The 27694-nt window shown below is 45.5% G+C and overlaps 1 protein-coding gene and 1 long non-coding RNA gene across 11 annotated transcripts in view; both read right to left on the reverse strand.

Annotated features, from left to right (window-relative positions):
- Window positions 1-22717, reverse strand: part of LOC131764090 (uncharacterized) — a 119002-nt gene extending 96285 nt beyond the window's left edge. For 9 of the 10 annotated variants that reach the window (XR_010842586.1, XR_010842585.1, XR_010842589.1 and 6 more), the window contains exons 1-2: window positions 22559-22707; window positions 91-193 (exon numbers count right to left, since the gene is read on the reverse strand). This is a non-coding gene — a long non-coding RNA (uncharacterized lncRNA). Of the gene's footprint in view, window positions 1-90; window positions 194-22558 lie in introns of all 10 variants that reach the window. The other variant, XR_010842580.1, reaches the window with a different exon arrangement.
- Window positions 22718-24220: 1503 nt separating this feature from the next.
- On the reverse strand, window positions 24221-26076 carry LOC131764115 (cathelicidin-4-like). The gene is made up of 4 exons (XM_067043186.1): window positions 25879-26076; window positions 25148-25258; window positions 24934-25005; window positions 24221-24331 (listed from the first exon to the last, which is right to left on the reverse strand). Exons 1-4 carry the CDS (start codon window positions 26074-26076, stop codon window positions 24221-24223), a joined length of 492 nt encoding a protein of 163 aa, XP_066899287.1.
- Between the last annotated feature and the right edge of the window lie 1618 nt (window positions 26077-27694).

The raw sequence follows: 27694 nt of genomic DNA on the forward strand, positions 1-27694 counted from the left end.
CTATAGGTTTGCAAAGCTGGTTCAACCTTGAAAAGCAATCAATGCAATCCACCTTAAAAATAGGCTAAAGAAGCAAAATCCGGGACTTACCTGATGGTCCAGCGGTTAAGACTCTACGCTTCCACTGCAGGAGGCACTTCCACTGCAGGAGGCAAGGGTTCGATCCCTGGTCAAGGAACTAAGATCCCACATGCTGTGTGGTGCAGCCAAAGGAAAAAAAAAAAAAAAACAGGAGGGTTTGGCTGGTGAAGCAAGGATTTTTTTAGAGGGGTGAAACTATTCTGTATAATACTGTAATGGTGGATACATGGCACTATGCACTTATCAAAACCCCAGAACCTTATAGCACAAAGTATAAACCTTAATGTGTGTAAATTTTAAAAATTTATTTAGGAGGTCAGGGGATCCCAGGATGGAATGCAGAATGTGAAAAAAATGTATTACAAATATATGAAATAACCTCCCTAACGGTGGTGGAGAAAAAAGGAGCTAATCTAAGTATTACTTTGGAAACGAGTGGAGTCTGTAGACAAAAGGAACTAAATATAAATAAGTACTATACGCTAATTGATAAAGTTGTTTTCCACAGGGGCACAGGGTAAACAATTCTGAAGTCACTATACTTATAAACTGGAATTGAAAAATTAAGTGAATGGATGGTGAATAGTGGAAGTCAGGTTTCTCACTGTTGGTGGGAGGTTATAAATAAGCAAGTTGAGGAGGCTAGAATGATCCATATGGTAATGGATTTGAGTTGGAGGCATCAGAACGAACTCATGTTTAGCTTAATATAATTACATAAAGAAATATTTATAAACGAGTATATACACAATCACATTTCTTTGCTCTGTCAGCTGAGAGGGCCTGGAAGCAATGACACTCCAGTAGCAAAGGGCACACCTAGCATACAGATCTTGGTTTCTAATATCATTCTCCAATGAAAGGAGCAACGGCTGATCTGAGGACTGGAGCAGGACATAAACAAAATGAGCATGGAACATACTGTAGAGCCAGAAAGGAAGGAAGTACTTAAAAAAGGCAAAAAAACACAATATTGGGAGTATGTCAAAGGGACACAAGAACCAACTAAAGAGCTCCTGAAACAATATGAGCAACAAAATAAATAAAGTGATACTGGGTTATAACCCAAAGTATAAAATACATATCCATGACTCATACTGATATAAATAAATGATCAAATAAATAAATAAATGGAGGAGAATAGACAAGTTTCCCATGCAGAACAATTCCAAACAATTTATGTAGTTACTCGACCCTCAAAGACGTGGAGTGTAACTACCCACGCTTCAAGTGGGCTCTGCGTAGTGCCTTCTTTCCAGAGTATAAGGTATGGGGAAGGCAGGGTAGTAACTTTACAGTGTAGAAACCTGACGACCCTCCTTCTGCCAAACGATCAAGGTTAACATTAACAGTGGTAAGTAATGCTGATACTATCTACCATTGGCATGATGTGATAAGAATAGTATTTCACCTCTGCGGTGTTCCTCCCAGAAAACCGTTATCTCAGTCTAATCAGAAAAAACATCAATATCTCAAGTCTCACCCATACCTGATTTCAATGATAAATAGATGAGAATTTGGACTTGGAGTATGATGGAATGGGTTAAAACTTTTGGGGCTGTTGGATTGGGGTAAATGTATTTTGCATGCTAGAAGGATGTGAATGGGGGGGTGGGCCGAGGATGGAATGTTATGGACTGAACTGCATCCCCCTAAAATTCATAGGTTGAAGTCTAACCCTCAATGTGACTCCATTGGAAGACAGGGCCTTTTGGGAGATAATTAAAGTTAAATTAGGTCATAAAGTTATGGTATCCTTATAAACAGAGGAAGAGATGCCAGGAATGTGAATGTGAACAGAGGAAAGGCCATGCGAGGACACACAGTGAGAAGGCGGCTACCTGCAAGCCAGGAAGAAAGTTCTCACTAGAAACCAACCCTGCTGGCACCTTAATCTTGGACTTCCAGCCTCCAAAACTATGAGAAAATAAATGTCTGTTGTTTAAGTCACCCAATCTGTGATATTCAGGTATGACAGCTGAAGAATACTAAAACAGTACCTCTTACTCAAAGTGACACCTAAAGAAATGAGGATTTGTACCCACTTTCTCTGGTTACACAAACCCTGGATGTTTATTTTTGTAATAATAAATGTCCCAAATGTAAAACAAACAAAAAACAATTGGACAAATCCCAATTAAAGGACAATCCACAAAATACCAGACCAAAACACCTCCTTGGAGACATGACAACCAATGTAGTACGACAGCTTGAATGGGATATTGGAACAGAAAGAGGACATTAGGTAAAAACTAAGGAAATCTGAATAAAGTATGGACTTTAGTTAATAATAACATAAAAAACGGTTTATTAATTGTGACAAGAATACCATACTAATGTAAGATGTTAATAACAGGGAAAACTAGATGTGGGATATATGAGAATTCTTTTTATATACTATCCTTGCAATTTTTCTGTAAATCTGAAACTATTTTAAAATGAAATTTTTATTTTTAAAAACCTTAAAAAATAGTGTCATTCCAATACACTAACATCAAAAAAAAAAAAAAGAAACACTGAGAGATAAATTTAACAAAATATGTGCCAGACATGTACATCAAAAACAGTAAGATTCCTAAGATAAAGCTCTATATAAGTGAAGATATACCGTGTTGATGGACTAGAAGACTCAATAATGTTAAGATGTTAGTTCTCCCCCATACTGATGTAAAAATTCAAAGCCATTCTAATCAAAATCTCATTGTAGGGCTTCCCTGGTGGCGCAGTGGTTAAGCATCTGCCTGCCAATGCAGGGCACACGGGTTCGAGCCCTGGTCCAGGAAGATCCCACATGCTGCAGAGCAACTAAGCCTTTGCACAACTACTGAGCCTGCGCTCTAGAGCCCGCGAGCCGCAACTACTGAGCCCACATACCACAACTACTGAGCCCACGTGCCACAACTACTGAAGCCCGCGTGCCTAGAGCCCGTGCTCCGCAACAAGGGAAGACACCTCAATGAGAAGCCCACACACCGAAACAGAGTAGCTCCTGCTCGTCGCAACTAGAGAAAGCCCACGTGCAGCAACGAAGACCCAACGCAGCCAAAAATAAATAAATAAATTTATATTAAAAAAATAATCTTACTGTAGAAACTGATAAGCCAATTCTAATATTTAAATGAAAATGTAAAGGACCTAGATTATACAAAGCAATGTCAATAAAGTGTTGGGGAGGTGGTAGAAATAAGGCAGTTACTTCCCTGTTAGAAAGTGATTTGCTCCCAAGTCACTCTCATCTCTGATAATCAAGGTTGGTATCTGTGGTCCTAGGGTCTGGAAACTGACCATCGCTAATGCAAAATCCCCTGAGGAAAATACCAATGATGTAGCTGCTATGTGTTATGTCCTGTATCCTTTCATGAAGCTACCTAGATTTAATGCAGAGTTAAAATGCATTGTGTACCATTAATTTGATTGTCAATCCAAAACCTAAGACCATTCTTTGTGGCTGTGCATTGTTTTAACAGCTACAGGCTAACACTTAGTCATGTCTTTCCCTGAACTATTTTGTTTTAACTGTCTTCATCATAATTGCCAGGTGTCATTATTTCCTATTTCTATGCATTATTTCCCAAAGACTACTGGCTCTTTGAGAATAAAGACAGTGTACTTACATTCTGTTTGGCTAATTCACAGAATTTTACACAGTCCTGTACCCAAGAATCAATAAATTACACTTTGGGTGTAGAAAAGAAGATGGGGTCAGGGGAGCAAGGGTGGGATGAAGCATCAGAACAATAAGGTGAATTCTCCATGTTCTTTTATCATTGAATAGTTTTCTAGGATGAAAAGAAGTCAAGAAGGCATCACAGAAAACTCATGGTTTTGAGAGTCAGAGCAATCTGAGTTCAATTTAGGTGTTTATGTGTGATTATAAGAAAGTCATGAAATCCCTCTGAACCAGATGTCTCCCAAAGGGGGACTCTCTTTACCTCATAAAATTGTTTTAAGGATAAACACAGGACTGGAATTATGGATGAAACAGTACGATGTCTTAAATTTGCTTTAAAATAATCCAGTAAGGTTGGAGATGAAACAAAACTGGCCATGAGCTGATAGTTACTGAAGTAGGTTGATGGATACATGAGGGTTCATTAACTCTTTTCTTCTACTTTTAGATATGCTTGAACATTTCAATAATAGTTAAAAAGAAGTCCAGTGTATAAGACCAGACTATGAGATACTATTAAGGTAATATAATTATTTGTGTGAACTCTGATGAAGGGAACTTTAATAGTGCATTTTAGGACTTTAATAACCCCACGTTTTTATTAAAAGTTACCCTTATGTTTTAGAATGCCCTAAATTCTTATTAAACTTAGTTATGTTTTTCTATAAGCTCAAAAAGTTAAAAAAAAAAACTAAATGCAGAAATCATTATAAAGTGCCTAGCACAACGGCAAACACAGGCGTGAATGCTGATCTGATTAACGTTGATGGCCACCTCAATGTTCATCTCTGCCTCCCTCCCCAAGAAACAGAGACGCACTGAATCTCTGAGAAATAAGCTAGCATTTCAGAGAAGAGAAAGGTACCTAGGCGCAGATATCTAGGCTTCTCCTCTTTACCAAGTCTGGCAGAGTCCTTAAAAGACAGAACTGGGGAAAGAAATAGCAGCCTTGAGAACCCAGGCCTATCAGGATTATTCCTGAGAACCCTTCTGAGTCTCAGCTGTGGCCACTTGTGCCTTCTCACCTGAACCAGAAGTCTCAGCCCCTCCTTATCCCATCCAGAATCTCAGCTCCTCTCACCTCTCGCCTTAACGCTTGAGTTAAGACCTCCAGTCTACACCCATTCCCTGTTTACTTAAGTTTTTAGAGAAATACTGATCTTAATTAAATATAATAAGGTAAATTCTAAGTACCCATCATCTTTCCACCCTAAAAATCAGCAAAACTGGGGCTTCCCTAGTGGCGCAGTGGTTGAGAGTCCACCTGCCGATGCATGGGACACGGGTTCGTGCCCCGGTCCGGGAAGATTCCACATGCCACGGAGCGACTGGGCCCGTGAGCCATGGCCGCTGAGCCTGCACGTCCGGAGCCTGTGCTCCGCAACGGGAGTGGCCACAACAGTGAGAGGCCCGCGTACCGAAAAAAAAAAAACAAATCAGCAAAACTGTTCTGACAAGGCATAGTTTTTTCCCATACTTGTTACATGGCTCCAGTTACCCCCCCAAAAAAAGGTTTATAAAAATTTTAAACACAAAAATATAAATGGAATTTAAGAAAAATGAATTTTTAAAATTACAACGTTTTTCCTTACTTTATATACAAGAGCACTAGTAAAGAGTAGAAGGTATTAAAACCACTACAACAGCATTTCTAAAATGCAGCTTGCCTTACTCTCCTTAAAAACAAATTACCGAGGAGTAGGAGGAGAGAAGATGGCGGAAGAGTAAGTCGTGGAGATCACCTTCCTCCCCATAGATACATCAGAAATACATCTACACGTGGAACTGCTCCTATAGAACACCCACTGAACGCTGGCAGAAGACCTCAGACCTTCCAAAAGACAAGAAACTCCCCACGTACCTGGGTAGGGAAAAAGAAAAAAGAATAAATAGAGACAAAAGAATAGGGACGGGACCTGCACCAGTGGGAGGGAGCTGTGAAGGAGGAAAGGTTCCCACACACTAGAAGCCCCTTCACGGGTGGAGGCTGCGGGTGGCAGAGGGGAAGCTTCAGAGCCACGGAGGAGAGCGCAGTAACAGGGTGCGGAGGGCAAAGCGAAGAGATTCCCGCGTAGCGGATCGGTGCCGACCGGCACTCACCAGCCCGAGACGCTTGTCTGCTCACCAGCCGGACCAGCCGTGACGGGCAGGGGATGGGAGCTGAGGCTTGGACTTCGGTCAGATGCCGGGAGAGGACTGGGGTTGGCGGCGTGAACACAGCCTCAAGGGGTTAGTGCACTACGGCTAGCCTAGCGGGACGGAGTCCGGGAGAAGTCTGGAGCTGCGGAAGTGGCAAGAGACTTTTTCTTCCCTCATTGCTTCCTGGTGCGCGAGGAGAGGGGATTAAGCGCGCCGCTTAAAGGAGCTCCAGAAACGGGCGCGAGCCGCAGCTATCAGCGTGGGCACCAGAGAGACATGAGACGCTAAGGCTGCTGCTGCCGCCACCAAGAAGCCTGTGTGCGTGCACAGATCACTCTCCACACCTCCCCTCCCGGGAACCTGTGCAGCCCGCCACTGCCAGGGTCCCGGGCTCCAGGGACAACTTCCCCGGGAGAACGCAAGGAGCGCCTCAGGCTGGTACAACATCATGCTGGCCTCTGCCGCCACAGGCTCACCCCGCACTCTGTGCCCCTCCCTCCCCCTGGCCTGAGTGAGCCAGAGACCCCGAATCAGCTGCTCCTTTAACCCCGTCCTGTCTGAGCGAAGAACAGACGCCCTCCTGTGACCTATATGCAAAGGCTGGGCCAAATCCAAAGCTGAACTCCTGGAGCTGTGCGAACAAAGAAGAGAAAGGGAAATCTCTCCCAGCAGCCTCAGAAGCAGCAGATTAAAGCTCCACAATCAACTTGATGTACCCTCCATCTGTGGAATACCTAAATAGACAACGAATCATCCCAAATTGAGGAGTGTGTATGTTATGCTTCTGTGTGAGATTTTGTCTGTATAGCTTTGCTTTCACCATTTGTCCTAGGGTTCTGACCGTCCCGTTTTGGGTTGTTTTGTTTTGTTTTGTTTTTTTTACTTTAAGAAATTTTTCTTCTTAATAATTATTTTTTATTTTAATAACTTTATTTTATTTTATCTTCTTTCTTTCTTTTTGTTCCTTCCTTCCCTCCCTCCTTCCTTCCTTCTACTTTTTCTCCCTTTTATTCTGAGACGTGTGGATTAAAGGCTCTTGGTGCTCCAGCCAGGCATCAGGGCTGTGCCTCTGAGGTGGGAGAACCAACTTCAGGACACTGGTCCACAAGAGACCTCCCAGCTCCACATAATATCAAACGGCGAAAATCTCCCAGAGATCTCCATCTCAACACCAAGACCCAGCTTCACTCAACGACCAACAAGCTACAGTGCTGGACAGACACCCTATGCCAAACAACTAGCAAGACAGGAACACAGCCCCATCCATTAGCAGAGAGGCTGCCTAAAATCATAATAAGGCTACAGACACCCCAAAACACACCACCAGACGTGGACCTGCCCACCAGAAAGACAAGATCCAGCCTCACCCACCAGAACACAGGCACTAGTCCCCTCAACCAGGAAACCTACTCAACCCACTGAACCAACCTTAGCCACCAGGGAAAGACACCAAAAACAACGGGAACTACGAACCTGCAGCCTGCGAAAAGGAGACCCCAAACACAGTAAGATAAGCAAAATGAAAAGACAGAAAAACACACAGCAGATGAAGGAGCAAGATAAAAACACACCGGACCTAACAAATGAAGGGGAAATAGGCAGTCTACCTGAAAAAGAATTCAGAATAATGATAGTAAAGATGATCCAAAATCTTGGAAATAGAATAGAGAAAATGCAAGAAACATTTAACAAGGACGTAGAAGAACTAAAGAGGAACCAAGCAACGATGAACAATATAGTAAATGAAATTAAAAATACCCTAGATGGGATCAATAGCAGAATAACTGAGGCAGAAGAACAGATAAGTGACCTGGAAGATAAAATAGTGGAAATAACTACTGCAGAGCAGAAAAAAGAAAAAAGAATGAAAAGAACTGAGGACAGTCTCAGAGACCTCTGGGACAACATTAAACACACCAACATTTGAATTATAGGGGTCCCAGAAGAAGAAGAGAAAAAGAAAGGGACTGAGAAAATATTTGAAGAGATTATAGTTGAAAACTTCCCTAATATGGGAAAGGAAATAGTTAATCAAGTCCAGGAAGCACAGAGAGACCCATACAGGATAAATCCAAGAATAAACATGTGAAGACACATATTAATCAAACTATCAAATATTAAATACAAAGAAAACATATTAAAAGCAGCAAGAGAAAAACAACAAATAACACACAAGGGAATCCCCATAAGGTTAACTGCTGATCTTTCAGCAGAAACTCTGCAAGCCAGAAGGGGGTGGCAGGACATATTTAAAGTGATGAAGGAGAAAAACCTACAACCAAGATTACTCTACCCAGCAAGGATCTCATTCAGATTTGATGGAGAAATTAAAACCTTTACAGACAAGCAAAAGCTGAGAGAGTTAAGCACCACCAAACCAACTTTACAACAAATGCTAAAGAAACTTCTCTAGGCAAGAAACACAAGATGGGCTTCCCTGGTGGCACAGTGGTTGGGAGTCTGCCTGCCGACGGAGGGCATGTGGGTTCGTGCCCCGGTCTGGGAAGTTCCCACATGCCGCGGAGCAGCTGGGCTCAAGTAAATAAAATAAACCCCCGCCCCCCAAAAAAAAGAAACACAAGGAAAAGACCTACAAGAACAACCCGAAGCAATTAAGTAAATGGTAATAGGAACATACATATCGCTAATTACCTTAAATGTAAATGGGTTAAATGCTCCCACCAAAAGACACAGACTGGCTAAATGGATACAAAAACAAGACCCGTATATATGCTGTCTACAAGAGACCCACTTCAGACCTAGGGACACATACAGACTGAAAGTGAGGGGATGGAAAAAGATATTCCATGCAAATGGAAATCAGAAGAAAGCTGGAGTAGCAATTCTCATATCAGACAAAATAGACTTTAAAATAAAGACTATTACAAGAGACAAAGAAGGACACTACATAATGCTCAAGGGATCGATCCATGAAAAAGATATAACAATTGTAAATATTTATGCACCCAACATAGGAGCACCTCAATACATAAGGCAAATACTAACAGCCATAAAAGGGGAAATCGACAGTAACACAATCATAGTAGGGGACTTTAACACCCCACTTTCACCAATGGACAGATCATCCAAAATGAAAATAAATAAGGAAACACAAGTTTTAAATGATACATTACACAAGATGGACTTAATTGATATTTATAGGACATTCCATCCAAAAACAACAGAATACACATTTTCCTCAAGTGCTCATGGAACATTCTCCAGGATAGATCATATCTTGGGTCACAAATCTAGCCTTGGTAAATTTAAGAAAACTGAAATCGTATCAAGTATCTTTTCCGACCACAACGCTATGAGACTAGATATCAATTACAGAAAAAGATCTGTAAAAATACAAACACATGGAGGCTAAACAATACACTACTTAATAACGAAGTGATCACTGAAGAAATCAAAGAGGAAATCAAAAAATACCTAGAAACAAATGACAATGGAGACACGACGACCCAAAACCTATGGTATGCAGCAAAAGCAGTTCTAAGATGGAAGTTTATAGCAATACAATCCTACCTTAAGAAACAGGAAAGACTCGAATAAACAACCTAACCTTGCACCTAAAGCAATTAAAGAAAGAAGAACAAAAACCCCCCAAATTTAGCAGAAGGAAAGAAATTATAAAAATCAGATCAGAAATAAATGAAAAAGAAATGAAGGAAACGATAGCAAAGATCAATAAAACTAAAAGCTGGTTCTTTGAGAAGATAAACAAAATTGATAAACCATTAGCCAGACTCATCAAGAAAAAAAGGGAGAAGACTCAAATCAATAGAGTTAGAAATGAAAAAGGAGAAGTAACCACTGACACTGCAGAAATACAAAAGATTATGAGAGATTACTACAAGCAACTCTATGCCAAAAAAATGGACAACCTGGAAGAAATGGACAAATTCTGAGAAATGCACAAGCTGCCAAGACTGAACCAGGAAGAAATAGAAAATGTGAACAGACCAATCACAAGCACTGAAATTGAAACTGTGATTAAAAATCTTCCAACAAACAAAAGCCCGGGACCAGATGGCTTCACAGGCAAATTCTATCAAACATGTACAGAAGAGCTAACACCTATCCTTCTCAAACTCTTTCAAAAGACAGCAGAGGGAGGAACCCTCCCAAACTCATTCTATGAGGCCACCATCACCCTAATACCAAAACCAGACAAAGACGTCACAAAGAAAGAAAACTACAGGCCAATATCACTGATGAACATAGACGCAAAAATCCTCAACAAAATACTAGCAAACAGAATCCAACAGCACATTAAAAGGATCATACACCATGATCAAGTGGGGTTTATTCCAGGAATGCAAGGATTCTTCAATATATGCAAATCAATCAATGTGATACACCATATCAACAAACTGAAGGAGAAAGATCATATGATCATCTCAACAGATACAGAGAAAGCTTTTGACAAAATTCAACACCCATTTAGTATAAAAACCCCGCAGAAAGTAGGCATAGAGGGAACTTTCCTCAACATAATAAAGGCCATATATGACAAATCCACAGCCAACATCGTCCTCAAAGGTGAAAAACTGAAACCATTTCCACTAAGATCAGGAACAAGACAAGGTTGCCCACTCTCACCACTCTTATTCAACCTAGTTTTGGAAGTTCTAGCCATAGCAATCAGAGAGGAAAAAGAAATAAAAGGAATCCAAATCGGAAAGGAAGAAGTAAAGCTGTCACTGTTTGCAGATGACATGATAGTATACATAGAGAATTCTAAAGATGCTACTAGAAAACTACTAGAGCAAATCAATGAATTTGGTAAAGTAACACAATACAAAATTAATGCACAAAAATCTCTGGCATTCTTATATACTAATGATGACAAATCTGAGAGTGAAATTAAGAAACATTCCCATTTACCACTGCAACAAAAAGAATAAAATATCTAGGAATAAACCTACCTAAGGAGACAAAAGACCTGTATGAAGAAAATTATAAGACACTGATGAAAGAAATTAAAGATGATACAAATGGATGGAGAGATATACCATGTTCTTGGATTGGAAGAATCAACATTATGAAAATGACTCTACTACCCAAAGCAATCTACAGATTCAGTGCAATCCCTATCAATCTACCACTGGCATTTTTTACAGAACTAGAACAAAAAATTTCACTATTTGTATGGAAACACAAAAGACCCAGAGTAGCCAAAGCAATCTTGAGAATGAAAAATGGAGCTGGAGGAATCAGGCTCCCTGACTCCAGACTATACTACAAAGCTACAGTAATCAAGACAGTATGGTACTGGCACAAAAACAGAAATATAGATCAATGGAACAGGATAGAAAGCCCAGAGATAAACCCACACACATATGGTCACCTTATCTTTCATAAAGGAGGTAAGAATATACAGTGGAGAAAAGACAGCCTCTTCAATAAGTGGGGCTGGGAAAACTGGACAGGAACATGTAAAAGTATGAAATTAGAACACTCCCTAACACCATACACAAAAATAAACTCAAAATGGGTTAAAGACCTAAATGTAAGGCCAGACACTATCAAACTCTTAGAGAAAAACATAGGCAGAACACTCTATGACATAAATCACGGCAAGATCCTTTTTGACCCACCTCCTAGAGAAATGGAAATAAAAACATAAATAAACAAATGGGACCTAATGAAACTTAAAAGCTTTTGCACAGCAAAGGATACCATAAACAAAACCAAAAGACAACCCTCAGAATGGGAGAAAATAGTTGCAAATGAAGCAACTGACAAAGGATTAATCTCCAAAATTTACAAGCAACTCATGCAGCTCAATAACAAAAAAACAAACAACCCAATTCAAAAATGGGCAGAAGACCTAAATAGACATTTCTCCAAAGAAGATATACAGATTGCCAACAAACACATGAAAGAATGCTCAACATCATTAATCGTTAGAGAAATGCAAATCAAAACTACAATGAGATATCATCTCACACCGGTCAGAATGGCCATCATCAAAAACTCTAGAAACAATAAATGCTGGAGAGGGTGTGGAGAAAAGGGAACACTCTTGCACTGTTGGTGGGAATGTAAATTGACACAGCCACTATGGAGAACTGTATGGAGGTTCCTTAAAAAACTACAAATAGAACTACCATATGACCCTGCAATCCCACTACTGGGCATATACCCTGAGAAAACCATAATTCAAAAAGAGTCATGTATCAAAATGTTCATTGCAGCTCTATTTCCATAGCCAGGACATGGAAGCAACCTAAGTGTCCATCAACAGATGAATGGATAAAGAAGATGTGGCACATATATACAATGGAATATTACTCAGCCATAAAAAGAAACAAAATTGAGTTATTTGTAGTGAGGTGGATGGACCTGGAGTCTGTCATACAGAGTGAAGTAAGTCAGAAGGAGAAAAACAAATACCATATGCTAACACATACATATGGAATCTAAGAAAAAGAAAAAATGTCATGAAGAGCCTAGGTGTAGGATGGGAATAAAACACAGACCTAGGGGCTTCCCTGGTGGCACAGTGGTTGAGAGTCCACCTGCCAATATGCAGGGGACAAGGGTTCGTGCTCTGGTCTGGGAGGATCCCACATGCCACAGAGCAGCTAGGCCCGTGAGCCATGGCCGCTGAGCCTGCGTGTCCAAAGCCTGTGCTCCGCAACAGGAGAGGCCACAAGAGTGAGAGGCCCAGTAACGCAAAACAAAACAAAACAAAACAAAACCACAGACCTACTAGAACATGGACTTGAGGATATGGGGAAGGGGAAGGGTAAGCTGTGACAAACTGAGGGAGTGGCATGGACATATATACACTACCAAACGTAGGGTGGCTAGCTAGTGGGAAGCAGCCACATGGCACAGGGAGATCAGCTAGGTGGCTTGTGACCACCTAGAGGGGTGGGATAGCGAGGGTGGGAGGGAGGGAGACGCAAGAGGGAAGAGATATGGGAACATATGTATATGTATAACTGATTCACTTTGTTGTAAAGCAGAAACTAACACACCATTGTAAAGCAATTATACTCCAATAAAGATGTTAAAAAAAAATCAGGATTAAAAAAAAAATTTACCTTGGTGGCGCAGTGGTTAAGAATCCTCCTGCCAATGCAGGGGACACGGGTTCAAGCTCTGGTCCGGGAAGATCCCACATGCCATGGAGCAACTAAGCCTGTGCGCCACAACTACTGAGCCTGTGCTCTGGAGCCCGCGAGCCACAACTACTGACCCTGTGTGCCACAACTACCGAAGCCCACATGCCTAGAGCCTGTGCTCTGCAAGAAAAGCCACTGCAATGAGAAGCCCGTGCACTGCAATGAAGAGTAGCCCCTGCTCGCTGAAGAGTAGCCCCCGCTCGTCGCAACTAGAGAAATCCTGCACTCAGCAACAAAGACCCAACACAGCCAAAAAAAAATAAATTTATTTTTAAAAAAACAAGAAAAACAAATTACCATGGAATTTTAAAAGGCAAGGCTTTAACATCTTGGGTGCCTGAAACTAACACAACATTGTAAACCAACTATACTCCAATAAAAAAGAAAAAAAAACACCACCACCACCACCACCACCACCACACACACACACACACACACACACACACACACACACAAAACACAAAACCATCGTGGATGGAAGCTTAAGCTTTCCCTGCCACCTCTTCAATGAGAGGAAACAAAAAGAACATGTGTCTGATCCCTGCGGAAGGCAGTGCATCACTAGAGGAGGGTCTTAGCAGTACCCCTAAGCTTCCTCCTTGACACCCCTCACATCAGTGAGAAAGAGAGGGAGATACTGATAAGGTATACCTGTCTACAAGATATATGGAAGCTTATAATTTGACCCACTCCTTCTTGGGCTCCTCAGAGGGTTACAGTGTGGTTAGTTGGAGGGATTTAGCCAAGGGTGGCCTTGTCCTCGGTATTGAAAAAAACATGGTCCTCAAAGTGATGATGACATCAGCTCTGTTGAAATAATCACCATCTGGGGAAATACTCTAAATGGACCCCAACAGCAACCCTGGCTTCTGTACTAAGCTGAGGAAAATGTGTCAGATGATTCAAGAAAGACATGTACACGATACAGCCTCCTACATGCCTTAGAAAACCATCATTCTGTCCCGTAAAATGTCCCAAATCTACACGTTCATCCAGAACTGCACATCCCTGTGAAAAATGAAGCAGTTTAAAATTAAAAAATAAGGGGCTTCCCTGGTGGCGCAGTGATTAAGAATCCGCATGCCAATGCAGGGTACATGGGTTCCAGCCCTGGTCCGGGAAGATCCCACATGCTGCGGAGCAATTAGGTCCGTGTGCCACAACTACTGAGCCTGCGCTCTAGAGCCTGTGTGCTAAACTACTGAAGCCCGCTTGCCGCAACTAGAGAAAGCCCGCGCGCAGCAACACAGACCCAACGCAGCCAAAAATAAATAAATAAATTTTTTTTTAAATTTAAAAATAAAATTATAGTGTTGTTTGATAAGGATCTTGGGCAATTTTTCAAGTCACAACCATGTTAGCACTGTGGTTTGAGTGACTTAGCTACTGTTTTTCTGACATGGCCTTCCTATAAGCAACCAGGTTCCTGAAGATAAATGCAAGAGGGGAAAAAAAAATCCAGTAATCTTACTATTGCAAGTTCTAAAGTTTTAGAAGAAAAAAAATGAGTACCACATTTGACCACTCCCAGTGGCTAGATCTGAGCAGCACACAGGAGGTGGCTCCTCAGTCTGCTCAGAGCCTCCCCCTGCCAGAGACAGGGTGGCTCTGATCCCACTAAGCAGGTGGGAAAACTGAGGTACACAGAGTAGCCTCACACAGCTGAGTTGAGCCTCACACAGCTGAGGATCCCTCAACTGACTCTTAGGTGTCATCCTCTCTCCCCATCATGAGACTGAGCGGCAAGAGGTGTTGGATGACAGGCACAGTCCAGGACTTCACCAGCAGGTGCCTCTGTCCATGTTGGACACTCTGCACAGCATTCAAGGAAGTTAAAGATCCTTTCTAGCTCAGTGTACTACAAAATACCTTTGCCATTCATGACAACATGAAAAATCATTCTCCTTTTAAAGTTCAACTTGGTGGTTACTGTCTCTACTTTCTTCAATTTTACTGTCCTTCAATTGAACTGGACCTGGCACATTGGGCAGAGGTAGAGCCCATCCTCAAAGAGTGGACAGAAGGAGACAGAGACGCCCCTACCACAGGACAAAGAGCTAAGTGCTGGACCAGGGGTTGGCAAACTATGCACAGAACAAATCTGGTCTACTGCCTGTTTTTATACCATTCATGAGCTAAGAAGAGTGTTTATATTTTTAAACGGTTGAAAAAGTAAAAAACAGAATATTATCACATGACACATGAAAATCATATGTAATTCAAATTTCATGTCCACAAAAAAAGTTTTATTGGAACATAGCAATGTCCATTCATTTACCTATTTGGCTGCTTTTATACAACAGCAGAGTTGAGTAGTTGCTACAGAAACCAGAAACCATGAAGCCCACAAGGCATAAAATATTTACCATCTGGCCCTTTACATAAAAAGTTTGCCAAGCCCTATTCTAGACTGCACTTGTTTGTTATATCCAAAGTTATTTGTTTTGGACTCTGGTCTTCTCCCCTGAGGTCTCTGCCATTATTGTAGCAATTTGACTTTTGGCATTCAGATAGTGGGCAGTTGTCAGAAATGGTAGCTGTGTGTCTTCAGGTCCTGTTTTCCTTTTTTTTGATTCCATGTTTCACTGCCTGCACAACCCACCTTCAGTTTACCAGCTAGTCAGTTGTTGGGTTGGAGGCCAATCAGCTTGAAGCCCCTATGGGCCCATTCCAACATGGACTCTGGCTGATCTCCAGCTCTTCAGGACTGCTAAGAAGGGCTTGCCAATTCATACCCTGGTTTTCTCCAAGGCCTGGTATGTGGCCTTCCTATAAGCAACCAGGTTCCTGCAGGTGGCCAGGTTAAAGTACTGGCTGAGCAGTCTCAGGGCCACCTGCTTGCTCAGAGACACCTCAGAGAACTCACCATCACCAAAACACGGGACCCATCTCAGGCCAGAAATGACCTGGTGCTTGAAGGCAGCCTTCCAGAACACCACCATGACAAGCCACCAGGGAAAACCCTTGCGTTTTACCAGATGAAGATCTTTCCTGATCCCTCACTGCCCTTAAGTCTCTGTCCTCTGCAACTTCCTTCAGGATCTCTAAGTTCTCCTATGGGATATCCTGGGCACAGGGAATTGCTTCTTTGGGGTGCCACATCTTCTATTAGGTCTGGGGTATGGTAGGGGCTAGGAGGGGACTACCATACCAGGCCTGCCCTAGATACTGCCCATTGCCTCAGGGACTTGGTAGTTGAAGACTTGACAGGAAAGACATCCACAGGACTCCTATCTGTCAGACTTGAGCGGGGCACGGGAGAGGAACTATGCCTCTCCCAGTTGGAGACACAGTCACTATTTCAGGTTTGACAGCTAGGCTTTCAGATGGAATCCTGGTTCCACAAAAGAGTTTTGGCACCACTGGAGTGTCAGAGCCAATCCCATCTTCCCCTTCAATACCTCAGAGCCCATGCGCTCCTGACTATAACTTAAGAGGTCTAGACACCTCCCTCTTAGACAGTCATGAACTTGATCTGCAGCTGCCACTGGTCTCTGGGGTGCCAGTGGTCTCTAGGACTAGGGCAAGGGAGCATCTTTGGCAATGGAGTACTGGTTGCTATAGGCCCTATGGGTGATGCGGAACTCTTTTCTTCCCACTGGTATTCTTCCCTCTGCTGAACTGTGTAGTGTCTCCTTTCATTGACTCCTTAAGTCCAGGGATTCAACTCTGGCCACTTCAGAAGAGTAAAGGTTGGCCCTGCTGAGAACTTGGCTCAAGCACAGCTTCCCAGCCAGGTGCTAGGCATTCAATGCTTTGGCTTCCAAACTTCTCTGGCACTGATACCAAAATTACATTTACTTGGATCCCTGTATCAGGGGTACCCAAGATCACCACCCCCACCCCAATCAGTGACTCACTAGAAGGACTCTAAGGATTCAACACAGTTGTACTCACAGTTAGGGTTTATAACAGCACAAAGATATGCAACAGGATCGGCAAGGGAAAATGACACAGGCAGAGTCTGGAGAAATCCATGCACATGCTTCCTCATGCTCTCTCCCTCCCATAAGGGGACAAAGTGAGTTTCCAACAGTGAAAAATTCAGTAACATATGTGCAGTGTTTCTACTCAGGGAAGGCCACTAAAGCCTCAGGTGCCCAAGGTTTTTATTGGGGGTTAGTCATGTAGGCACCCTCAGCTGAGAAGCTATAAAAATTCCCGACTCCCAAAAGGAAGGCAGGTGTCAAGGTACAGTGAACTATACCTGTTAGTTAGGGAATAGGTCAAGTGCCAAGTTCCCAGATGCCAGCAAAGGGCCAACCTTGCAAGCAGGCCTTCTAAATATAGCAGCCTCAATCCTACACTGTTAAATCTTTCCACACATTCTCTTAATCCTTGTACCACCTGCTGGACACAGCTCACTGACTCACCTGTTAGTCTATCAAGCGAAGCTCTGAGCATACACCACACAGGCTGTAGCTATAGAGGCCACAGGCTGCTGCTTTGGCTACAAGGAAGTATCACGGGCCTGGTCAGGGAGGGAGAGCCACCTCCTCCAGCTCTGCTTCCACAAGTACCACCCCCTGCCCTCCATACCTGGAAAATCACAAATGAGAATAACATACCTTAATGGGGGATCCCCAAAGTCCCCCAAAACTTGAGACCCTAAGCCCCACAATATACATACCTGCCTTGGTGTGAGTGCCAGAGAGGGAAAGGCCCCTACTGGAGCCACACAGCAGCCAGAGGCTCCCCTCCATCAGTAGTGCCCAGCTACAAAGCCACCTGAGCACTGCGTGCTCCCGCCAGTTACCTCACTCAGGACCATTTGGCATAGCCTCCCTCCCTTCTTCCCATCACATTTTGGCCTTTGTCAGCCATCTTAAAGGAACAGGAGAGGAGGAGAGTGGAGGGGAAGAGATCAGGTCCTCAGCTAGCAGCCCAGGGTCTGGATTATCAGGTTGCTGCTAGCACCAAACAGCTCAGCCACTTTGGATAAGCCCCATGATTAACATACTATTTCTTTTAAGGCAGAGACTTCAACAACCCCCACTACTCTCACATCTCCAACTCTTCATGGAAGCGGCAGGTAATACCATGGCCATGACGGAACAGTACCTGGGCTTCTATTCTCAGACCCTGTGTAGGGCATGCAATGCCCAGCTTCTGGCTCTGCTGGTCTAGGTTCCAGCTGTAGTCAATTCCCTGTGTTCTAAGGAGTTTCTACAATACTGAGTTTTGAACCAAGTCCCATCAGTTAGGTAGAGCCACAGGCCCTACAGTGTCTTCTGGGAAGCTGTCTATCTTCCATTTCAGTATCTGTAAGGCATATGACCCCATCAGAAGTTTGCATTATCTGTCTCCACACAAACCTGAGTCAAAGACCTCCAGCAACATGGCCCAGAGAAAGAGAAGCAGTGTTAGAGAACTGCTGTTACAGAACCTGAAGTGCTGCAGACTCCTTGACTAAAGTCTCAGTCCACTGCTGACTACTGTCCCTTTGTGACCACTCAGGTTCTCCTGCTCCAGTAAGCCTTGACTCATACTCCAATGCCACAGGCAGAGGTGTAACTCCCTCTTATGTCCAACCTGGTCTCTTCTCAATCACACCACACTACATGTTTACGTTTATGTTTCTCCATCTATCTCCCTTCTAGAATGTCAGTTTATTCAGGAGATCATAATAGGATATGCAGGTAGATGAAGAGTCATGCCATGCTTCTGGACAAGGTGAATTATACTGCAAGCCAATCAATTCCTTCCAAATTAAACAAACTCAATGCAACACCAGTAAGAATCACAACAGAGATTTTTTTATGGCTCTAGACAAGATAATTTTAAAATTCCTTTAAAGAAAATATAAAAGAATAGTCAAGAAAATTATGAAAATAAAGACTAAGAAGACTTGTCTTCTAAAATATGACAACACACTATCAAGCCATCGTAAATAAAAGTGCTTTAGCAGTAGTGTAGCAATAGAGTAATGAAACAGAATAGAAAGAAGGGGATGCATACATTGAACTCTTTTCAATATGACTATTTATTTATTTAGGCTGCATCACATGGCATGCAGGATCTTCGTTTCCTGACCAGGGATCAAACCCATGACCCCTGCAGTGGAAGCACAGAATCTTAACCACTGGACCGCCAGGGAAGTTCTTCAATATGACTTTTTAGGAGAGAGGAAGTTGAAGGGAAACTCTGACCCTGAGACTATGCCAATTTGTCCTCACCAATCTATAAAAGCTGGAACAGAAAGAAGAAAGCCCCCAGGTATAACTTCATGTTCTTACAGTCTTTTTCTGACTTATCCTATTTTCTCCAGGACTCCCCCAGCTACCTGTCCCTGACAGTGCTTACTACAATTATTCAGACATTTTTGTAATCCTAGCAATTAGGGTAAATTCCTTGGACTGGACTGTGCTATTCCCAAGTATTTGCTTTCCTTCTCTACAAAATAGAGTTACACTTCCCCACCCACTGACATCAGGCACATACAAGTGACTTGCCTCACCAGTGAAATGTGAGTGGAAATGACATGTCTCTCTTCTAAACAGCAACTTTAAGAGCCACCGTGTGGTTTCTTCTCTCTTGCTCTTCTCCCTCTGTCACAGTGCTCCTTACCCACATAGGGTCTGCCCTTGCACCCTTGGTCATGGATCGAAAGGACACCAAGTAGAGCCAAAGTTAACCCAAGAGCCAAAGCTAACCCACTAAGGGTTAGACAGAATTCCAGTTAGATTGCTGTTGTTAGGTTGCCATTGAGATTTGAGGTCATTTATTACTTCAGCATAACTTATCCTACACAGCTCTTCTCCTTCCAGAACTACCACTAGCAATAGCTAACACTGATTAAGCAGGTACCACTTACTAGGCACTGTGGTAAGTCCACTGCTTCAATAATCTTCATGACAAAGCCATGATGTAAATACTGCTGCTACCTCTATCTCACAAAAGAGGGAACCAAGAACTGGGAGGTTAGGTCACTGGCTCACAAGACTGTATCACTCCCAAGTGGCAGCGCCAAGCCTAGTATCTTAAGTTTCTGGTTTCAGAGCAGCTTCACTTATCACTGCTTCAATAAATGCCTATCGAACCAATGATTGAATGAAAAGGCAGAGTGACCAGACATCTAGAATTCACACTGAAGAAGCCAGACTTTTCAGACTGACATGGAGAAAAGGATCACTATCTGACTGATAAGCTAGGTTATGCTCTGGCAACAAGTGACCTCCAAAAATCTAAGTGCCTAAAAGCAATTAAGGTTTTTCCCTCCTCCCTCATGATACAGGTCAATCACAGGTTGGTCATATCTACAATTCAGATTGCAGAGTAAGAAGGATGGAAGGATGAATGGATGGATGGATGGATGGGTGGGTGGAAGAAAGGGCAATCTAATCATAGTATGTGGCAAATATGGCATCTCAACTCAGTGAGGAAACAGTGCCTCTTTAATAATTGCTGGGAGCAAACTACCATCTACATGGCAGTTCAGTATCTATTAAAAGTGTAAACATGGCTTCTAAAACCATTAGAATCTTCTTCACCTTGGTAGAAAAGAAAACGTGAGTCTCAGGAGACATTTGCTTGTGAGAGGTGCATCCTCCTCCAATTTCATGCTCTCAAATCACCATCATGTCCTTACTTTTCTCTCTACAGCACAACCCACCCCAGGAAGGCTCATGGTGGCTAGGGAAAAGGGGCTGAAAAAGCCATTCTACAGGAACCTCCAACAGAAACATGCAATGTGGTAGATACAGACGCCTCAGACAAGACAGGGTAAGAATGCCCTCCAGACACATCAGCTCCTCTAGGAAGCCTTCCCCAAGAGGCTAGGAAGGCTCTACCAGATACAAAAATATCCCTTCTCACAGGGCAGCACTATCCAAGAGCAATATGAGAGCTACAGTGCCAACCAAATATGTAATTTAAAATTTCCTGGACTTCCCTGGCAGTCCAGTGGGTAAGACTCCGTGCTTCCACTGCAGGGAGCATGGGTTCAATCCCTGGACGGGGACCTAAGATTCCGCATTGCCCCGCCATGCGGCCAAACAACAACAACAACAAAAATTACCTAGTAGCCTTCTCAAATAGTTTTTTAAAAGGTGAAATTAGGGACTTCCATGGTGGCACAGTGGTTAAGAATCCATCTGCCAGTGCAGGGTACACGGGTTTGATCCCTGGTCCAGGAAGATCCCACATGCAGCGGAACAACTAAGCCCGTGCGCCACAACTACCGAGCCTGCACTCTAGGGTCCATGAGCCACAACTACTGAGCACGCGCGCCTAGAGCCCGTGCTCTGCAACAAGAGAAGCCACTGCAATGAGAAGCCCGCGCACGCACCGCAATGAAGAGTAATCCCCACTCTCCGCAACTAGAGAAAGCCCCGGCGCGCAGCAGCGAAGACCCAACGGCAGCCAAAAATAAATAAATAAATCTTTTTAAAAATAAAAAGTGAAATTACCTTTAATAACATTTAACCCAACATATCTAAGATATTATCATTTCAACACATACTCAGTGTTTAAAAGTCATCAATAGGGCTTCCCTGATGGCGCAGTGGTTGAGAATCCGCCTGCCGATGCAAGGGACACGGGTTCGTGCCCCGGTCCGGGAGGATCCCACATGCCGCAGAACGGCTGGGCCTATGAGCCATGGCCGCTGAGCCTGTGCGTCCGGAGCCTGTGCCCCGCAACGGGAGACGCCACAACAGTGAGAGGCCCACGTACCACAAAAAAAAAAAAAAAAAAAAAAAAAAGTTATCAATAGTTTATATTTTCCCAACCATCTCTCTCTTTCTAAAAAATATTTATTTATTTTATTTACTTATTTAGGCTGCGCCAGGTCTTAGTTGCAGCACGCGGGATCTTGGTTGCGGCATCCTTAGTCGCGGCATGCAGACTTCTTAGTTGCCGCATGCATGTGGGATCTAGTTCCCCGACCAGGGATCCAACCCGGGTCCCCTGCACTGGGAGCGGAGTCTTACCCACTGGACCACCAGGGAAATCCCCCCAACCATCTCTTGGAAATCAGGTGTGTATTTGACACTTAAAGTACATCTCAAAAAGACGTTAAATTTTCAAGGATTAAAGGGAAGTATAGTCTTAGCAAAACAATAACCTTGCGTCTGATGGAAAAATGTTTTAGACTTCATTATTCAGTTAGATATTAATTAACAGGAAATAAAATTAAGAATGCAACTCCTCACTAGCATTCGCCACACCTCAAGCTTTCAATAGTCACTGGCAGCCAACGGCTGCCGGAGTGGACAGCGCAAATGGGACCCCCGCGGCGGAAGTCGAGGCGGGGAGATGTGGAGAGGTAGCTGCAAACCACGAGGACAGGGTACTGGATAACAAGGGAGGAAACCCCGCCCCACCCACAAGGAAGGCGAGCAGTCGGGAGGGGTGATCTGTACAGCCCACAGCGCGCACCCTCCATCTCCACACCTCCGGAAGCACCAGCCTCAGCCTCGGATACCGCCCACGCCAGCCCGGCGCCTGAGGTCGGAGCGCTGGGGGGAGACGGGGGACGCGGTCAACCTCTTCTCGCCCTGGCACTTCGCCAGCTCGCCCGACTCACCGTCCGCTGCCAAGCGGGAATTTCTCCTGCGAGGTCCACGTCTGCACCTGGGTAGGCGAAGCGGCAGCAATAACGGTACCACCGTCGGCGTCCAGCCGGTAAAAGATCTCACAGCCCGCCCCTGGCCACGGGCTGTGCAAAGGGAAGGACGTGCGTTTGCAGGAAGTGCGTCACGACGCAGCGCGTGGCCTGCCGGGAAGGGTAGTTTCGGAACAGAATGCGACCCCAGCGGGTCGGAGAAAGACTGTATTATCGCGTTGACCTGCTGATTTCTCTTCCGGCACGTTTTCTGTTATTACCTCCGGTACCCATAAGCCAAACGTAGTCTTGTTAACATGCTTTTAAACATTCTAAAAATAGCCTTATAACGTATCTACTAGCTCATTTTGCACAGTTTCTTTAATGATATGCGGTAAATCCGTTCATTTTTGTTCACAGCTGTATGGTATCTATTGTAAAAATAGACCAATATTCCAATTGGTTATTATCCTGTATGTCTCCATGCACACCCATGGAGAGTTTCTCTAGGGCAGCGTTTCACAAACTTTTTGCTGCAATAATCCTTTTACACTCTTAAAAAACTTTTTTCCAGTTTCATTGAGATATTACTGACATACAGCACTGTATAAGTTTAAGGTGTACAGCATAACGATTTGACTTACATATATTGTGAACTGGTTACCACAATGTTTCATTAACATCTATCATCTCATATAGATACGAAAAGAAAAAAATATTTTTTTTACTTGTGATGAGAACTCTTAGGATCTACTCTCTTGACAACTTTCAAATATACTACACAGCAGAGTTAACTATAGTCATCATTACATCCCTGTACTTTTGTATCTTATAACTGAAAGTTTGTACTTTTTACAAACTTCATCCAATCTCCACCCACACTCTAACCACAAATCTGATCCCTCTTTCTATGAGTGTGGTTGCTTTTTGTTTGAACGGCATTAAGAAACGGCCACAGTGATGTGTTCAATGCCAAAGGAAAAGCCATGAGGGGTAGGCTTTTCCAGAGTTAGACTGTCAAGGGGAAGCGAAATATTACGGGTATTGTAACTGCGGGCTTAGCCCTGAGACTGAACTGCGTCTCTGTGAGTGTTTAACAAATGCCTGGCCCCTCTGGACTGTCACCTCCATGTGAGCAGGGACAGCATCCCCACCAGCACTGCACACAGAGCAGGTCTCCTTAAGCCCCTACTGGGTGTTGGAGGAGGAGGGCAGAGGCGTGTGAAGGGCACGAGAGGGACATGAGAATGGAGACGCTGTGCTGCACCTCTTGACCCTGATGCCTCTCCTCATGCCCGCCTGGAAGGAACAGGGGCCCCCTCCATGACTGTCTTTACAGGAGTGATCTCTCTCTCTCTCTCTCTCTCTCTCTCTCTCTCTCTCTCTCACACACACACACACACACACACACACACACACACACACACACACACACACACACGAGGCATCCCAGAGGTAAGGACTTGGTCCCAGTAAGTGGTAAGAATGAGAAAGTTGAAATTGAAGCCTGGAGGAAGTTGTTTTCACAAGAATTTATTTTTCACCATCCAGAAGTCTGAGCCAGAACATATCAGACCCTTAGGACTCTTCCCTGGGCTCAGCGTTCACCAAAAGCCCTTAATGGGTGTGACATCAGGCAATCCTTCACCGTTTTCCGGGAATCCTTCGGAAGCGGTTCCTTGGCGGGAACCACAGGGGTCGCCATGGCCGTCGCCAACGTGTACGCCAGAAAGGAATTATCCTGACACTCTGAAGCTGTGAGCCACAACGAAATTTGTTTCTTTTGTGACTAGGCAGGGGTCAAGACGAGACCCCTCCCTCCCCACATGAACAACCCCCTAACGGACACACCAGGAGCACTGGGCCCTGTTCACCCTTAAGCTGTGACCTTTGGAGCACGTGGTTGAATCCCTACAGCCACAGACACATGGGGAAACTGAGGCCCACGGACGGCAAGGGTCTTCCCAGGATCACAAGTCCATCCCAGCAAAGCTGGACGGGAGCAGGGGCTGAAAGCCCATTACTCCAGTCAGTACCTCTCAAATTCAGCAGTCAGAATCCCCTGGAGGCCTTGTGAAAATGCAAATGGCTGGGCCCCAGCCCAGAGTCTGATTCAGGAGGTCTGAGTGGAGCCTGGGAATCTGCCTTTCTGTCATGTTCCCGGGTGGGACCCCACTTAGAGAACCACTGCTCTAAGGGATGGCAGAGCCAGTCCTGGAGGCCTGTGGCTCGGGTGAGGGAGGAACCAGGGTAGGAGGGCCATTCTCTGCCCTCGAAGGGGCAACGGGTATTTGGTCCAAAGGATGCTCCACAACCCATCCCATTATCAGTTCCACAACACAGAAGGGGCCACTCACCTCATTACAGTCTATGTCAAATTGGTCCTTGGACTGGTCCAGGGTGACAGTCCCCACACACTGTTTCACCAGCTGGAAAGGGAGGCTTGAGGTCAAACTGGAACCCTTGGGTCATCACCTCCCAAACTCAACCCAGGGGCTGGAAATCTTCCCGGAAGCCCCCTGTTCACATCCCTGGGAAGCATCCACCAGTGCCCCCAGGCCCCAGGCTCACCCCATTCTCTTTGAAGTCACACTGCTCCTGGGGCTGTTGGGTCGTCCTGGGGCACACGGTCTCCTTCACCGTGAAGCTCACAGGCTTCGGGGTGTCCAGGTCCTGGTCCTGCTCAAGGATCAAAGTGAGGAGACTGAGCTCAGACTCATGCTTCCTTCTCTGATCTGTCTCCCTGCCCCCACCTAGACGGCAGCCTCTCCAGCCCCTCCTGTGTGCCTGGCCCCTGGCTTGGTGCTGGGTGCACAGGGGAAGGGGAAAGAGCCCACTCCTGGCCTCGTGGGCACACAGAGAACAGGAGCGGGCCGCACACCACCTCTGTTGAGACCACCTGCACCTCTGAGGGGCTGAAGGAAGTCAGGGGCCGTCTGCAGGGAGAGGCCTCATCACTGTAACCGCCAGGCTGAGCAGAGCCCTCTCTGGTAGGGAGACAATGACGAGCAGATGGGACTAAAACCAGGAAGTCACATCACAGAGCCAAGGACACCCCTCGCTCCGTCCTTGGAGCTCCCAGAAGGCCCTTAAGCATGAACAGGGTGTACAGGGCACCTGTTCTCACAGTAGAGATGCTAAGGCAGGAAGCCTCATGCTGGGAGGGGACCCCCTGGAAGAGGTGGGAGCCCACCTAGAGGGGAAGTGCCTTCCTGACAGGAGGCACAGCCTGAGCAGAGGGGGTGACAGTGTGGCCAAGACTAGTGGGAGACAGCCCCCTCCCCAGGCCCCTCCTGACTCACGGCCTTGGGAGGCGGGTCCAGCTCCAGGAGGCGGTAGAGATTAGCTTCTGAGGACCGCTCGTTGAAGCGATCCACAGCAAGAAGCACAGCTTCCCTGTAGCTGAGGGTCTGGGCGCTGGCCGAGGGCACCACGAGTCCCAGCAGCAGTAGCCACAGTGACCACCGCCCCAGGACGAGCATGGCCCTCTGAGTCTCCATGGTCCCCAAGTCGGCCTCCTCCCAGCAAGCAGGACCCTCCTTTATGTCCCTCCTGGGCCTGATGCAATGGCCCAACCACACGTCTTCCTCACCTGCCCCATCCCTGATCTCCTCCCCGGCTGTAAGCAGGACTTGCCTCAGCCCCTGCTGTTGCCTCATAGGATTGCTGGGCAGTGGGCAAGGGAAGCCTCCCATGAAGGTGAAGAAATAGTTTCTCCATCTCCCTGAAAACGTCTTGGCCTCTCCTGGGGCCCATGCGGAGTGTCAAAGGCAGGGTTGCTCAAGAGCATTGAGTCCTCCAGGAGAGGGAGGAGCAGGCTCGGTCTTACATCCCCTCTGCCTCCACACTCTGGCCTCTGCAGGGTTAGGGTAAAGGAGTGTGTTCAGCACCGACCTCCAACTCTAGGCACTGCCTGGAACCCAAGAGGCACTCAGTTAAAGTTTGATGAATGGAGGACAGTACCAACTCCTTCTAGAGTCTTACCCGCCCAGCCTGTCTCTAGGCAGACTTCAACCTCCACCATCCTGTCCTCTGGGTCCAGCCGTCAGCCAGCCAGGGGCTTGGCTCCATCTGTCTCCTGTTCTGGATTCATCCTCACTGTTTTCTTGGTTATGGAGTTCTCCACAGGTCCCCAACAGACATGGCCTGTTCCCCTGACCCCTCCTCAACCAAGCATGGGAAGGGTCATCTGCACTGGGACCCCAATTCAGTGCCATCTCTCACACTCAAGACCACTGCAGGCTGGCCAGTCCCCACTGGATCCAAATTCACACTCAAGCCTTGTCTTCGACTATACAGACCCTAGAGACACCTCTGTCCTCCTGAAATGGCCCTTGACCGATTGTCCCCAGATGCCAATCTCCTGGGTGCCCTCCTGCCTCTCCCGTGGCTCCTGCTCGGTCTCCTCCAAGGACCCTCCTCCTAAGAGGCAGGGCTGGCACAGGTGCGTCCGGGCTGCTTCTCCTCCCAGTCCTCACACATTCCCGGGGACACCCTTTCTGAAGATACCAGTTATCAAGGACACACCTCCCTGGTCTGTATCTCTGAGCTCAAGACTCCCATGAGTGCCCCTGGTTGTCCGCACTGGGCTGTTGGCTGCTGTTGGCTGCGTGCCGCCACAGGAGCCCTGAGCTGAAAGCCTGGGAGCCCCACCTGCTCCTTCTTCCTCCTGAGGACACTCCCTCTGGCCTCCCACCAGCCCGGCCCAGCTCCTACCACGGTCTTCTCTCCTCTCAAGCGTAGCCACAGCCTCCGGACTCCACCTTCTCTGGTTCCAGGCTCTCCCCAGACCACTGTCCGCCCTCCACACCATTGTCTAGGGGCTCATGCCAAGCACTGATTTGGCCATTTCCCCCGCTGCCTTGAGGCAGGGGCACCAGGGTCTGGGTCTCGATGCTCCCTGTTGTCCGCAGCCCCCTCCCTGCAGGCCTCAGGTGTCAGGCTGCCCCATCCACCGCCACCGCTCAGACAGCGCTCAGCCCCCTGCTCTTCCCCATCTCTGCGCCTGACCCCTCTGCTTGCCCTGCGCTTCCTCCTGGGGAAGGCTTCCCTGAACTCCATCCAGAAACGGCACCTCCTCCTCTTGGCTCCCACAGCCTCAGGAAGTCTCTTCTGATT

The sequence above is a fragment of the Kogia breviceps genome, chromosome 10 (assembly GCF_026419965.1).
Source record: "Kogia breviceps isolate mKogBre1 chromosome 10, mKogBre1 haplotype 1, whole genome shotgun sequence".
NCBI classification, from domain to species: domain Eukaryota; kingdom Metazoa; phylum Chordata; class Mammalia; order Artiodactyla; family Physeteridae; genus Kogia; species Kogia breviceps.